The sequence below is a fragment of the Chelonoidis abingdonii genome, chromosome 2, assembly GCF_003597395.2.
Source record: "Chelonoidis abingdonii isolate Lonesome George chromosome 2, CheloAbing_2.0, whole genome shotgun sequence".
Classification (NCBI taxonomy): domain Eukaryota; kingdom Metazoa; phylum Chordata; order Testudines; family Testudinidae; genus Chelonoidis; species Chelonoidis abingdonii.
The window spans coordinates 281272230-281288007 of record NC_133770.1 but is presented as its reverse complement, the minus strand read 5'-3'; the positions used below and the strand labels follow the sequence as shown (position 1 = coordinate 281288007).

The following is a 15778-nucleotide window of genomic DNA, read 5'->3' as shown; positions in this document are numbered from 1 at the left end:
CGACGCGGCAGATAAACAAACTGGCCCGGCCTGCCAGGGTACTTACCCTGGCAAGCCGCGTGCCAGAGGTTGCTGACCCCTGACTTATTTTTATTCCATGACTGGTTTTAATATTGTTAAATAAAAACCAGAGTGGTTTTTTTTCCCAAACCAAGTAAGGGCACTAGTCCTCAGTATGGACTATGGGCCCAAACCTTCTTTCACTGAACTCAATGAAAAATTTATCACTGACTTCAATAGGGGTAACATTTTTAGAACATTGAAAGTTTGGGCTGGTATGAATTTGTACCTCGTGTATTATATTTGACATTACACCTATAATATCCCCAGATAAAAAATGGTGTTAAGTCTGGGTACACATCAGTGTGATTGTCCACGCAGAAGGTTAATGCATGGTAACCCAAGGTGTGAATCTACAGCACACTAGCTTGCCACACACTAACTGGCCATGTTGGCCCTGCTACTGTGCACTAAAAGTTCTGCAGTACATTTATAATGAGAGTGCATCAAAGCACACTACAGAACTTTTAGTGCACAGTAACAGGGTCTACATAGCCAGTTAATGTGCAGCAAGCTAGAGCTAGAGAGTCACACTTGGGTTGCTGTGCACTAAACTTTTCATGTAGACAAATCCAGTAATTTAAGAGCAAAAATACACAATCCAATTTTTAATGTCCCTACTCTTACTATGGTCCAATAATTCCCAAAGCCAAAATGAAAAAGAAGTTAATGGAACTCCTGTTAAAATATTTAAAATCATGTTGTTCTTCTAATAGATGCTTTGGAGGCCATTTAATAATACTGTATAATTAAAGAGACTGCTGTCAGTACTTGCTAAATAACAAAAAATAATAAAGCATAGGTTTTCTAAATGTCTTCCGTAAGGATAAATTCTCACTTCATATACATAACTCTCATTACAGCTACTGGCAGATATGGTTGAATTTGGAGAGAAAATATATATCAGCTATTAGTCATCTGTCTTCCTGTACTATACATACAAGGTCCTTACTTTCAAAATGCAGCCAACAAAATGGGATGAAACAGAAACTTTGTTGGAGATCAAATTTTTCCTAAACTTGGAGAAAAGCCCATCAGCAACAACAGTCAGAGGCGCATGTAATTCCTGCAACATAAAAATATGATATTTATCTCAAAAAGATAAAAAGGATAAAGTATCTTTTTATTGATATGTTGAGCCTATATAATTTTAGATCTGATATTAAGATATAATTAGCTGAATTAATTTATCTCAATTTTAAAGGGAAAAAACACAATAAATCACTTTTGGAATGAGAGAAAGTAAGAACTTTGAGACATTCTGAGCAATTTAAGAAGATGAAGAGCTTATACAGGAAAATGCTTGTCGACATTTAATTTATTTTTTATTGAAGAATCTGAACGTCTATATATAAATAAATAAGCAAAACAAAAACGGAACATCTTTTACAACAGTAACACACCGATAAATAAATAAAAGATTTCTGCTGAGGTTCCTCAATTCATTTTTCTTTTAAAGGAACAAACAAAAAATAAAATGAGAACATAATTTCCAGATAACACACCACCACCACTTTTATTTAATTCTGCAATTACTGACCAAATCACTGGCAATCTATCAAAATGAGTTACGTAGAATCTCCTACTTCTTTTAGGATACCACATAATTTAATATCAACAAACCACCCCAAGCCCTATATTTTTCAACCACTTACCGGTTTTGAGGTTAAAATAATCATGGAAGAGTGACTGTGACACTAAGCATTCCTGTATTCAGACGCTACACATTACTGTAATAATCTTTGTACAAAATATGCCCTGTGAGGTATCATTTGAAAACTCACTGGTCATTAATATTCTTGGGTGTTTAGGTACACAATGTGCATTAAGAGTTATAGACATCTGCTGGAATGATAATTAAAATGTGTTCAAGCTAGGCATGAAGTATAAAGAAATGTGTTTTTGAATCTCTGACCAGCCTGATATTCAGGCAAAGACAATGAAGGTCCATTTTTACATATCACAAACCTATTAAACTAACAAGTGGGGGAAGAAAGAGCATAGAGCTTCCTTCACCACCAGATTTCAGGCTGCCTACCTCACAGCTTGAATAAGCTTTACTTTGAGGGCTAACCCTCAGACGAATCCATTTCAAAGGTTTCTTGGTATACAAAGTAGACCAATAACCAGACTAATACTATTGGATATTTTACTATTACATAGGAATGTCGTCTTTTCCTGTGAATAATGAACCAGCTCATACCCACTAGATCTGTGCATGGAAGATCCCATCTAGATTCTAGTCTCCACCCTCCCACAGAGAAGTGGAACTCAGCTACCTTTGTAGCATCATCTCCTCATCCGGAGAAGGTCCATGCTGGAGAGAGCACAGACTGGGCAGGCCAGAGGGAGAAATGGGTCGGCCAGAATGAGGACCCACTATCTGGACCCCTGAAAATTGGTCCAAAAAGAAATATGGATTGGAGCTGCATTACCCTTTTTGTGACCTCTGAAAATTACTGCAGGCAGCCACAGACAAAAGCTCTGGCAGCTACACTAAATTTATGCACCCAAGGAGCAGAAAAGTTTTACATGGGAAGCCAGAACCTATGCAGAGACTGACAGGACTTCCACACAGACAGCCGTAGTCTCCTGATATCCACCAGATTTAGTGGTGACTCCTGCAGCCTTTTCTCTATGGGGAACATCCTGCCTCCCACAGGCAGAATGCATCAGAAAGGGGTGAGGGGGTGGGGGTGGGAGGGAGGTGCGAGGGTGAGAGATCTCTGTAGAAAGTCCTCCCATTGGATTTCTGAAGAACAGGTTTTGGCTACTAATAAATAAACAAGGCAGATATATAATACTTTCCATCTGTAGATATTAAAACACTTAAAAGTTAAATATTCTTATCCCCCTGTAGGCTTAGAGAGGTAGAGTGACTCCCAGTCCAGTGGACCACATTTAAAACCCTCTACAGCAAAGAGCAGAAAAACTGAAAAAGTTGTAATGTACAAAAATCCCATAATAAAATATATAATACAGTTTGAAAATACACCAATGATTTTCTGAAATTGAAACTGCAGGAATGTTAAATGGATTGTATTTGAAGAAAAAGAAAATCTTCAGAACTAGAAAGTGACCGAAACTGGGTTTTTTTCCCCAAATAAAGAGAATGTACAAATTTCTTAATGTAATGTACTATCCTGTACTGCCGTAGGTGGAAGTCACTACTTCCTTGTTTAAAAGAATAAAAATACCTCACCTGTATATAGCACTTTTCAATGATAGATCAAAATGCTTTATAAATCATCACATATTCCCAATTTACAGATCAGGAAACAGAGGCACAGGGAGTGAAGTGACTTCGCCAAGATCACCCAGCAGGCCAGTGGCAGAACCAGAAATTGAAACCATGACCCAGTCCAGCCCTCTATCCACATGGCCACAAAACCTCCCTTTATTTTTCCAAAGCTTGATGCACATTTATTTAATGTTCTGAAATATCCAAATCTTCTTACATGCTGTATCTGTGACCATACAACACAACACTTAAACACAAAGAACAGTAAAATCTGTTGTCTCACCTTAATATCTCCAGTTTCTTTATCCTTATACTGAACACCCACCACACAGTCATCTTCCTCGAGCAGTTGTAACACAGTCCCTTCAATGAATTTTGTGCTGAAATAAACCAGAACTTTTAAAAGTACAGGAAAAAATAAAAGGCTATTTAGGGCAATAGTTTCAAACTGACTTATGACATAGAGAATGCAAGTTGTTCATGATCACATTACTGCATATAAAAAGCATTCATTTACACATATAAAATTGTTCTGCCTAGTTTCAGACACAGTATTAAACAGTTCCTGTTTTCTTGAAATCAATGGCCAAGACCAAGTGTCACTGAACACTATGGCCCTGATCCTGTGAAGACATCCACATGGGCTTAACTTTATACACTGTGATTAGTCCTGTTCACTTCATAGTCTATCACATAAAATATACATGGAAGTCTTTCCAAGATTGGGATCTGTGGGCTTGCTAAATCAGTGGTTCTCAATCAGGGGTCCAAGGCCCTCTGGGGAGCCACGAGCAGGTTTCAGGAGGGTCGCTAAAAAGGGCTAGCATTAGAGTCGCTGGGGCCTAGAGCAGAAAGACCTGCCGCATGGGGTTGAAGCCCAGGCCCTGATTCCCACCACCCGAGGTTGAAGCCGAAGCCTGAGCAATGTAGCTTTGCAAGGGCTCCTACGGCATGAGGCCCCAGCCAACTGTCCTGCTTGCTACCCCCTAATGCCGGTCCTAGTTTTTAAATCCAGAAAACCAGTTATTGTGACACAGGTAGACTGTGGAGTTTTTAGGGGCGGGGAAGAGACTTGGAAAGAAAAAGGGTGAGAACCCCTGGTCTACACTACAGAGCCTTGGCCTCTATAGCTATGCAGGCAGAACCTCCTAGTGTACATGGTGTAAGCTGCCATAAGAAGTTCTATTTACAGCATAGCCACACTATGACATTAGCTAAGCCAACAGGAGCACTGTTCTGTTGGTATAGTTGCATCTACATTAGACAGTTTTCAGGCATAGCTAAGTCAGCTAGGGGTTGTGATTTTTTTCACTGTTGGAATGATTGGGGCCTAAGAGGCCTACTTTAGTGGTTAGCTTAACTAGTGAAAAAATGAGTAAAGATTCATGAATTGCTACAATGACGCATTACATAAAATTGTTTAAGAAAAGATGTAAGGAGGAGACAGAAAGACTGATTTAATTTAAACAAAGAGATCCCGATACCACCCAAGGACTGTGTTAAGATCATGAGTGACAAAAACGAAGCATGTAAGACCAGAAATTAGGCCTACTTGGTGGACAAAATAATGAGGGAGATGAGTTATTCTATCCATCAACCATTTTGGGGGCCCTACAAAAAGAGATGGGGTAGGAAGGATGACTATCACCACTACCGTGGCTGCAGCAGAAGGATTTTTATCGTGACACGCAGACCTTGACACACCAGTGGGAACACCTGACAATCACTGCTGCACCAGCAAACACCCCAGCCTGATACCTGTGAGATCCCGCTCTGTCTTCCCCTCCCTTGTGTGTCTCTTTCTGATCCCCACTGTCTTCCTCCTCTTGGTTTTTCGCCACATCCTGAAACCAGCTGCACTGCATGGCACCCGCAAGAGATGAGATGGCCCATCCAGCTCTCCTCAGCCTGAGAAAGACCAGTGAAGGAGAGGGGCCTAACCAGACCATCCAGATGATGTCCTAACTGCAGAGGTGAGCTAGGGTCATAGTCGTGGCTGTCCATGACTGACTAGCTATTATGAATCCTGAGAACACCAAAAGCCATATATCTTCCATTTTTAATTATGCTGTCTCTTCTCTCCCAACTTATTGCGCTCTTCACAATCTTTGTAAAGCCAGACGTGAGTCAGTTCCCCCTCAATGGATGCATGACAGTGACAGACCGCTGATCAACTACACTTAGTCAGAAAGTGCAACTACCAGAGCCTGGACTTAATCTATATTTCCTCTCTTTAAAGAGAGATTTTAATAGGTTTTGATTATGTTCATTTTATTTAATCACTCAATTTCAATTTGAATGCTGGTGTAGGCCAGGTGTAGGCCAGGTCACTATGTTACCACATGGCTTTCCTCCTCCATTATCTCACACATAACTGTATGCTCCTTATAAGTATGGGGGAAGAAGAGGGAAAAAAACACCACATTTTCATGGGGTTAGAGTTTCAGATTAGGAAGATTAAAAAAAAAGTCTGGCTTTTTTTTCCTTTCATTATTTAATAAAAATACTAAAATAAATTTTATTTCCTAGAAAAAGATTTTCAAAACCATTTTCTTTAACAATATTACACTGTAAATATACTTTTAGTTCTATCATCAAAATAAAGGTGTGTACATTACCAAAATTAATACATATTTGCATGACTTGGTCTCATCTGTTCATAAACCTATTAAAATAAATCCTTATGACAGTAAAAGGAGCTCCTCAAGTGAATTGCCAACAACTGAATTGTCAGAGGGATTTCACATGGGTGCAAGGATCCACCTACACAGATTCAATTACAGGCTCTGTCTTTTAGGTTAAACTCTTCAGGGTAGGGAGCACAGGCACTGACTCCGTGGGTGCTCCAGGACTGGAGCACCCATGAAAAAAAATTGGTGGGTGCTGAGCACTCACTGGCAGCTCCCCCCCCACTCCAGTTTACCTCCACCTCCTCCGCAAGCACCGCTGCATCCTGCTTCTCCCCGCTCCCTCCCAGTGCTTGCTCCGCAAAACAGCTGATTCGCGGGGTGAGGAGGGCGGGGGAATGCGGTGCACTAGGGGAAGAGGCGGGGCCAGGGATTTGGGGAAGGAATCCAATAGGGGCAGGGAGGGGGCGGAGTTAGGGCAGGGACTTTGGGGTTGGGGTTGGAATGGGGGCATGGCCAGGGGCAGAGAAAGGGATGGAGTCAAGGCAGGGCCAGGGGAAAGGGGCCGGGGGGGGGGGTGGCGCAGGCACCCACCGGCGCCGGAGAAAGTTGGCGCCTATGGCAGGGAGTGTCTATCTTTGAGTCTGGTGAAGCACTAAGCACATTGTTAGAACTAAACAAATAAACAGTAATAATATTGATAAAGGACCATCCCTTTACCCTATGTGTAATTTTACTTGTATTCATCTGAAAATAAATACTTATTGCTTAGTACATGTTAAAATAATATATTCACTTGTAATGACACTAATCTTTCACTCCCCATGACACATTTTTTAAGAATTCTGAGAGAAAAAGTAAGACCACATGGCACTCAAAATTACAAATGTTTGAAATCTCCCAATTATAATTAAATATTCAACTTTCCCTACCCTGGTACATGGAGAGGTGGAATACATTCAAAATGAACCACAAAAGGAAGAAATGAACTCGTTACAAATACTAGCTTTTCTAAATTTCCGCTAGAAAAATGTGTAAAGAATTTTCAAGGATTTTAAGAAGAAGTAGGTGCCCAAATCACACTGAAATTAAAGGTATGCCCAGGCAGCTTAAACTTTCATAATGACCACAAATGCAGCAGATCACCTCAGCTTGCATCAACCTTAGCAGTATTGCAGGGTTGATATTTTAAAAATTCTTTCAAAATAATTAATTCGTTCAATCTAATAGATTTAATGGAAACAAACAAGTTTTCAGTAAAGAACAAAGATTCATACATACCCGTGTACTTATTTTTTAAAATATATAGCTTATTGTGGTATGTTGCATGATAAAGCAATAAAACCTTACTTTCCTTTAACATTTAGGTTTCTTGACACCCCTCTTACATAAAGGCAGTGATCATATAAAGAAGTTTGTTACAAATGTTTTTAGGGAAGAAGGGGCTGCCTTCAAGACTCTAGAATCCCAAAACTACTGGATGTGTTCATCGCTCTTTTACGAAAATTTTACTTTTATATGTAGTATTGGAAAAGGTGGAGGAGTAGAGAAAAGAAGATCATGATCATCCTCATTCTTGCTAAGGCAAGCTTCATTTCCAGCATCATGAAACATATCAGCAGGAAGATCAACATGTCTATACTTGAAAGTTAATGAAGATCAAGGTGGAGCGTGAATTTAAGTACAGTGGCTATTCCTGAATAACTCCATGTATTTACAATTCCTGATCATGAAGTGAGTCATCTCTACCACTTTCTTCTCTGATCTATCCAGGTAGTTCTGTGCATTATTTACTGATAAGAGTATAGCTGTTTTTGGCAAATAGCCCAGATCAGCACTGGTGTACACAAGTTCATCTCCATTCAAGTTACTACTATTTGCTGCAGGGCTCATTTTGGGTACGTCTACACTATGGGATTATTCCAATTTTACATAAACCGGTTTTATAAAACAGATTGTATAAAGTCGAGTGCACGCGGTCACACTAAGCACATTAATTTGGCGGTGTTCGTCCATGGTCCGAGGCTAGCGTCGATTCCCGGAGCGTTGCACTGTGGGTAGCTATTCCGTAGCTATCCCATAGTTCCCGCAGTCTCCCCTGCCCCTTAGAATTCTGGATTGAGAGCCCAGTGGCTGATGGGACAAAAATCATTGTCACGGGTGGTTCCGGGTAAATGTCATCAGTCATTCCTTCCTCGGGAAAGCAACGGCAATCATTTCGCGCCCTTTTTCCCTGTATTGCCCTGGCAGACGCGATAGCACGGCAACCATGGAGCCCATTCAGCTTTTTTTTTTTTTTTTTTAAACAGTCACCGTATGTGTACTGGATGCCGCGGACAGAGTGATACTCCAGTGCTGATAGCAAGCTTCATTTGCTTTTGCATGATGTAGAGATGGTTATCAGTTGTTCTGTACTGTTCTGCTACCACGTAAATTGCTAATGGAGATGAATGGTTAATCTGTTTGTCTGTACTGCCTGTTACTATATGGTCCCCTGGCTGAGATCGGCCGGAGGTAAAAGAAAAAACTGGGATGATCTCCTGATTCAATCACCTCTTATGGTTTCTAAAAGATAGAGTCGTCTGCTAGAATATGGGCAAGTGTTACTAGAGCAGCACAGTGTAAAATCAGACGAGCAGCTGCTCTGTGGGTCAGATCCCGCAGAAATTGATGGCTATTCGTGCATTCATGGGAGCTGCCTGCAACAAACCCACAGTTCTCCTCTCCCCCACACTTCCTGGGACTACCGAGGCAGTGTCCCCCCATTTGTTTATGAAGTAATAAAGAATGCAGGAATAAGAAACACTGAATTTTAGTGACATAAAATGGAAGGTGGGTAGCCTCAGTGCTATATAGTCCAGGCAGGACATTAAGCGTGTGGGGAAAGGACCCAGCATCCACTGTCTGATAGTCCCAGACAGTACAGAATCTTTCTTTACAATGAAAGGGAGGAGCTGAAGAGAAGCTCAGTCCCATTGCTATGTGAAGACGGCTACACGTTCTGTACATCTACTGGAAATGACAGGAACATTCTTTTTTACCCAGCACCAGCCCGCGCCATCCTCACCTCTAGCCAGCCGAAGATATTCAACAGTTATCAAGCATAGGAGCACTCACTGGTTGATAAGGACGGTTACCAGTCCTACTACATCACTACCACCAGGGAGGAACGAGGAGCAAATCGCTTTCACTGCTGCAGCATCGCGTCTACCAGCAGCAATAGTAGACATAGGGGTGACACTGAAAGAAGTCAAAGAAAACGATTTCTTTCCCTTTACTTGCACGTGGTGGAGGAGGGAGTAAATTGAGGACTATTCCCTGAACCACGGCCAAACATGTGTTGGAACCTACAGGCATTGGGAACTCAGGCCAAGAATGCAAATACTTTTCGGAGACTGCTGTGACTGTGGGATAGCTGGAGTCCTCCGACCCTCCCCCATGAGACGTACATTTGTCTTGGCTTCCGTTACGCTTGTCGCACGCAGCACTGTGTTCCTGGAATTTTTTTTTTTCATAAACGCGTTGGCATTCGTCTTCTGTAACGGAGCTGACTGATAGAAAGATTGTTTCCCCATACAGTGATCAAATCCAGTATCTCCATACGGGTCCTGCTGGAGTTCTTTTGGATTTGACTGCATTGCCACCTGTGCTGATGCAGAGCGCCACGCTGGGCAAACAGGAAATGAAAATCTAAATTTCGCAGGGCTTTTTCTGTTTACGTGGCCACAGCATCCGTCATCAGATTGCTGGCCAGAGCGGTCACAGTGGTGCACTGTGGATACCACCCGGAGGCCAATACCGTCGATTTGCGGCCACACTAACCCTAATCCGATATGGTAATATCGATTTTAGCGCTACTCTCGTTGGGGAGGAGTACAGAAACCGATTTAAAGAGCCCTTTATATCGATATAAAGAGCGTTGTAGTGTGGACGGGTACAGCGTTAAATCGGTTTAACGCTGCTAAAATCAGTTTAAACGCGTAGTATAGACCAGGCCTTTGACCCAATTTATTAAAGTATATATTATACATTACAGACCTGTTTCCCCACTGAATCAGAATCAACCTGTGGGACAAGATCCGCCTCACAGACTGCCAGTTGGACCACATTTTGTAATTCTGTGGCATGCAGTGCAAGCGTTGCATACACAGACAGCACACTATCGATGACTGGTAGTGTTTTACAACCGCTTTGCAGAAATATAAACAACTACAACAGATGCAAGTGAAGAATTAACCTCTGAGACTTGGGACACTCCTTCATGTGGTACAATATGTTGTCTCCGCTCAATGTTTAAAATCTGTATTCTCATAAATCCAAGACCAAATTATGTCCCAAAGACCAATGCACAGTTGCTTACTTACATGCTCTTTTAGCTGATTATGGTGTAATTAATATACCTCTTATAAACATCTACAAAAATATGTTATGTGCATATTGAAGCGAAAAAAAAAACGATTAACGCTCAGTTCCTGCATCAGGATTGTCTAGTGCAGACCTTTGAACCCTTGCAGAGTTCCACTGAAGTGAATGGAGCATCTCAGAGGTGCAGGGAACTGTGCTATTGGATCCTGATGCAGGAACAGGACCTAAAATTTTTATACTATGTTGATTAAAATTTTAAGCCAGCTGTCTTACTTGGGTTCTGCCATGGCTGCCCTTCGGAGACCCATGATGAAGCGCCCATGATGAAATGCTCTTCCACTCTGCACCAGTCCATCTGCAGAGTTTGGATAAGGAATTTCAACCTCTGACTTGCTCTCTAGATCATGAATTACGTAACCCTTTACTATGTGAGCATCAAGACCTTCCACTGAATCTGGAAAACAAATCCCAATTTATTACTGAAAGAATAAAGAACAACAAGGAATATGCATTAGTCTGTAAAAATTGACCTCTACACCAAGAATATTCTATTTCTTTAGCATATGATCACATGCATACAACACAGAAGGGGACATTTTCAAAATGGTGGACAGGAAACAATAAGAACAAGCAGCTTTAATCCAAATATATCCAGAATATGTTGTATTTTTTAAATTTTCTTTGTAAGCATGCTTTTCTTTGATAGAAGGGGTTTTTGTCCTTGTTGAGTAAATACCTTTGCAACAAAATATTTACTTACCTTCAAGACCCAGTTCCTTAAGAGCATTATATCCTCCAGGTTGTAACAACTCTCCAACTATTCTGTCAGGTTCCTTCAGATCCCTCTCTACTACTGTCACTTTTCTTCCATCCCGTGACAGCACTGCAGCCAAAGCAGAACCAAGTACACCTGAACCCACAATGATAACCTCTGGATCAGACCGAGGAGCTAATATTGTATTTGTAGCAGTCTCTGTCACAGTGTTTGAGTTTACCTCTCTTTTACCCTATGTAGAAATTAAGACCAACAAAAATGCAAGTGACATATCTAGCATTTATACTCTTTAATAATAATAATAACAATAGACAATATAATATAAAAATTGAATGACTGTGAATTATCTTTTGGCTTTTAAAATTAGTCAGTTTTTTTCTAAGTCTAGGTTTGAATATCAACTCCCCTAATGCTGCAAACCATTACTACTGAGCCTAGTGATCTGAGTAGTCCCACTGGAATTCAATGGGGGTACTCAGTAATGTGTCATGTTCATGCTGGCAGACATTAAGCTCAGTATAAAGGGTTTGCAGGAGTGGATCCTGAGCCATATAAGGGCCATGGATGGCAGGACAGTACTGATCTGGAGACAGAGATTTTTCTGAGGCCAAGTATAAATGTGGTCAGATTTGGGAGAATTTTCGCAGGGAGGACAAAAAGTATGTTCCTGACACAAAGGCAACCTCCCTGCCAAATTTCTGCAAAGCAGACGCACTAGAACTTCTCAAAAGTTGAAAGAATTTCTTTTAACATGGTCAAAATGCATTTCTGCACAACCTTGTTCTGAGAATGGCTGAACCATTTTAGCTGAAATCTCCCCTCAAAAAAACAAACAAATACCCCAAGGCAGGCACCCAAAATGGAAAATTTCAGCCCAAACAGTTACAATTTGGCAAAGCTATAAATAACTGAAAACAGAGATTTATCATGAAAAGTGTTAGGTAACTTTAAATATATGCTGTGCTATCATTTGACTATTTATATTGCTTACAACTGAAACCCGAAATACTGTCATTCATCAAATTATATATATGCTGGTTAATCAATTTCTCTTGTGTATGGAAAAGGCCTGATAAGTTCCAGTCCTTCCTGGCAATTACCAATCAATTATACCTCACATTGCACAAAATGACAAATGTGATAGTAGAGTTTCTTATTTATACTCTGTCAACAACTCACTTGGCAAACCTGCAAAATATTTTTTGACTACCAGAACTGCAGTTTATACCTGCAATTTTCAAAATCTCAAGTATTTTCTGCTTTTTACGTCACTCCCAGCAATAAACACTCTACAATCAGAATTTAAATGACAGCTGTCAATGGTGTACAAAGTAGAACGGAATCCAGCTCATTTTGACACAGCTCTGTAGCACTTACTGTAGTAAAAGCTAGATTGTATCAGTACAACTACCTAGAAAGGAAACAGGATTCTTAGGTAACAGGGTGCCACGTTTATAGCTACTTTAAATGATTATAAAATCTGGGAAGTAAAGATAAAATAAATTAACTGAGGCTCAGGGTATAGTCTTTATAAGAAACAATACAACAGCTGAAAGTCCCAGGAGAATTGCTGCAGCATGAGGTCACAATCTCTAGTGCAGGGGATCAGACAGAGTCAGCTCTGCTCCAAAGTGCATATGGAAGGGGGTCCAGCTATTGTAGTTCAAAGGATGCACTGACTCTGTACATCTGCTTGAGACCCTAGTGGGGCTCCTACTGAGCTCCTTCCACAAACTAAAGCTTTCCACTATCATATCACTGGCAGACAAGAAAATGCTGGCAGTCTGCTTCAGAGATTCTGCCCAATGTTCTAAAAGCCTTTGAAGGTGTAAAACCCTATATATGTGATATTTCATTACTATTACTATTATCTATAGAAATCTATGAATTTCATCAGATGTATCTGCAAAAAAATTTTCTAGTCTGCCAGATAAATGTTTTTCTTTCAAATGTAGAGATGCTGAAAGCTGATGTATGTCACAGCACTAACAATTCAAGATGTTTCCTATATGGGAAAAATACTTTACTGGAAATTACACAAACACAGAAACTGCAAATCAACTTAATAATGGCGTTTTGCCCAAGGTTTACCTTTAAACTTAATTTGAAACCTGAGACCCTAGTGTCTTGATTAAACAGGCTCCATCTATGAGTTTGTCACCCAAAACCAAAATAAAAATCTAACAAATCCCTAGGTGGGGACTACAAAGATAAATCCTCTCCAACCTTCATTAGGTGCTTTTCCCTCAAACTGACAGAGGAGCCCTAATATAAAAACAACAGTGAAAGGACTCCATTCTATTTTCCAGGTTTGAACTGAACTTACCTTTCTGGATTTAGTTTGCTCTGCCTGTGCAGATCCAGGGGTGGATTTGGTCCAGAAAAAACCAATGAGTGGCAAAGCTGAGAGAGCACTACAGAGCATCCCAAAGTGGGACTGTTTCTGCTGCCCCCACTGCTGTTGTTTTAGCCACCCAGAACGATACCGATAAGACAGGAACAAACCAAGAGAGAAAAACATCAACATAGTCAGCAGCACCTCTTTGTTGACATAAGTCATCAAGTCTCCACATTTCTTATATACATAGATGAAGGAGGCGATGCCCAGAAAAGTCCACATTATGACAAGAGCAAGTAACTGTCCCCAGTGGTTCCTTTTAACACTTGTGCTGTGACTGAAGTTTCTGAAAAGGGGATTTTGCACAAGCTATAAAAATCATAAAAATACAAATATCCTCTTTAAAATATATATGTGGTAACAGAGAAGACTCTCTCACAAAGCCCTGCAAAAGGCAGCAACTGCAGCTTTACTGTGGCATGGCAGCCCAGAGACAAGGATGCTCCAAAAAGTGGTATGAATTCACTACAAATCTCTTAAACCATCAGAGAGAGATTTACAGCAGCTCAAAGGATTTAAATTCTACAAACTGACTACAGCACTGGCCCCAGCTATTGCCACCTGATGTTCATGAGGGTCAAATTCATTGCTGCGGTGGTGGTGGTGGGTTGATGCCATATCTCCTTTGGGGGGGTCACAGTCTCTTTTCTCCAACAGCAGGTGCTCTCCTGCACAAAAATAATTACACCAACATATTATTACACGTGGCCTGAAATGAGACTTCTGGCGGTAGCCACAAGAGGGGATTTATAAGACGGGGAGACCCTTCCCGTTAAATATCAAATCTTATTAAATCTCACGTTGAACACAGGCTCCTCCCCGAAATAAATACGCTGGTGCAGCCCTTCAGAAATCCTCCGGCTGGTCTCTCCCAGCCCTCACCAGAAGCCCCAGCAGGCTGACAGAAGCGATCCCAAAAAGCTGTTCCCTGGCACAGGTCGCCCGGCAATGGACCCGCGCTGATCTGCGGCTCCCCTGCCCCTCGGTGGGTTCCGGGCAGCCCCTCTCCCCACGGCTGAGCCGTTCCTCGCCCAGGCTGACGAGGATGGAGCCAGGCCTCCCGCGCTCCCTCTTCCCCAGACGCCGCCACTGCCAGGCTACAGACTTGACAGCTGGCAGCCAAGCAGCCAGGAGCACAGGGAGGGGGGATTATGCTAATAAGCGGCTCCCCCAGTCCCCTTCCAAGCGCCGCGCGCCCGGTGCCCGAGCAGCTCTGGGCCAATCGGCGGTGCTAGGCCGAGATGGCGCTATTGGGATATGGCCAATAGTAGGGAGCGGAGGGCGGGGCTTGACGCCTTCCGGGCCCCTAGTGCGATGTGACGAAATAAGCGGGCGGGGCTAGGGGAAGGGGTTGCGCCCTGCGGTTGCCATGGGCACGGGGAGGGACGATGCTGCGCGCTGGTGGGGGAGGTAGGGCGCAGCTTCCCGCCTCTGACCGCTCGCCGTGGCTGGGGTCTCGGGGCTGCGTCCTGCTCCCCAGGAGAGCCTGTCTCCGGGCTCTCCATCTGCATAGCTGAGACCCCCTGGCAGCACCCGGGCCATCACCCTGCCGCTGTTCCCCCAGTGCGGAGGGATGGGGCACCTGGGCAGGCTGATAGAAGGGGGGAGAGATGGGGCACAAGGGCAAGAAGGAAGGGGGAAAATGAGGTGGGGCAGGACATAATTCTGGATTGCACTCCCCAGTGTAACATCTTGGTGTTTTACACAGTGACTTATTATGAGCCCTGGGGACAGACTTGTTACATCATATTTAGGCAAGTAAATAAGTGGCCTGATTTGCAGAAGTGATGCGATCTCAACAACAAAGTAGGAGCTGCTGAGTGCTCAGCAAGTCCAAAAATAATACCAAAGGTCCCTAAGTATAGATTTATGAGGTTAACTTCAGGCTTCCAACCTGAGGCCAAAGAGTAAGAAAAAACAGTGGGGCTCTGAAAGGTTGAATAAGAACATAAGAAGAATATAAGAACGGCTGTAGCGGGTCAGACCAAAGGTCCATCTAGCCCAGTAGCTGTCTACCAACAGTGGCCAATGCCAGGTGCCTCAGAGGGAATGAACCTAACAGGCAATGATCAAGTGATCACTCTCCTGCCATCCATCTCCATCCTCTGACAAACAGAGGCTAGGGGTACCATTCCTTACCCATCCTGGCTAATAGCCATTTATGGACTTAGCCACCATGAATTTATCCAGTTCCCTTTTAAACACTGTTATAGTCTCAGCCTTCACAACTTCCTCAGGTAAGGAGTTCCACAAGTTGACTGTGCACTGCTTGAAGAAAAACTTCCTTTTATTTGTTTTAAACCTGCTGCCCA

General features: G+C 42.3%; 1 protein-coding gene across 2 annotated transcripts in view; it reads right to left on the bottom strand.

The window, feature by feature from the left end:
* SQLE (squalene epoxidase) overlaps window positions 1-14594 on the bottom strand; it is a 29920-nt gene extending 15326 nt beyond the window's left edge. The window contains exons 1-6 of one of the 2 annotated variants that reach the window (XM_032783331.2): window positions 14267-14594; window positions 13395-14134; window positions 11054-11300; window positions 10567-10747; window positions 3585-3681; window positions 1013-1126 (exon numbers count right to left, since the gene is read on the bottom strand). In XM_032783331.2, the coding sequence (XP_032639222.1) occupies window positions 1013-1126; window positions 3585-3681; window positions 10567-10747; window positions 11054-11300; window positions 13395-13688 (933 nt within the window). In that variant the 5' untranslated portion in view covers window positions 13689-14134; window positions 14267-14594. Of the gene's footprint in view, window positions 1-1012; window positions 1127-3584; window positions 3682-10566; window positions 10748-11053; window positions 11301-13394 lie in introns of both variants that reach the window. The other variant, XM_075063220.1, reaches the window with a different exon arrangement.
* Window positions 14595-15778: the final 1184 nt, after the last annotated feature.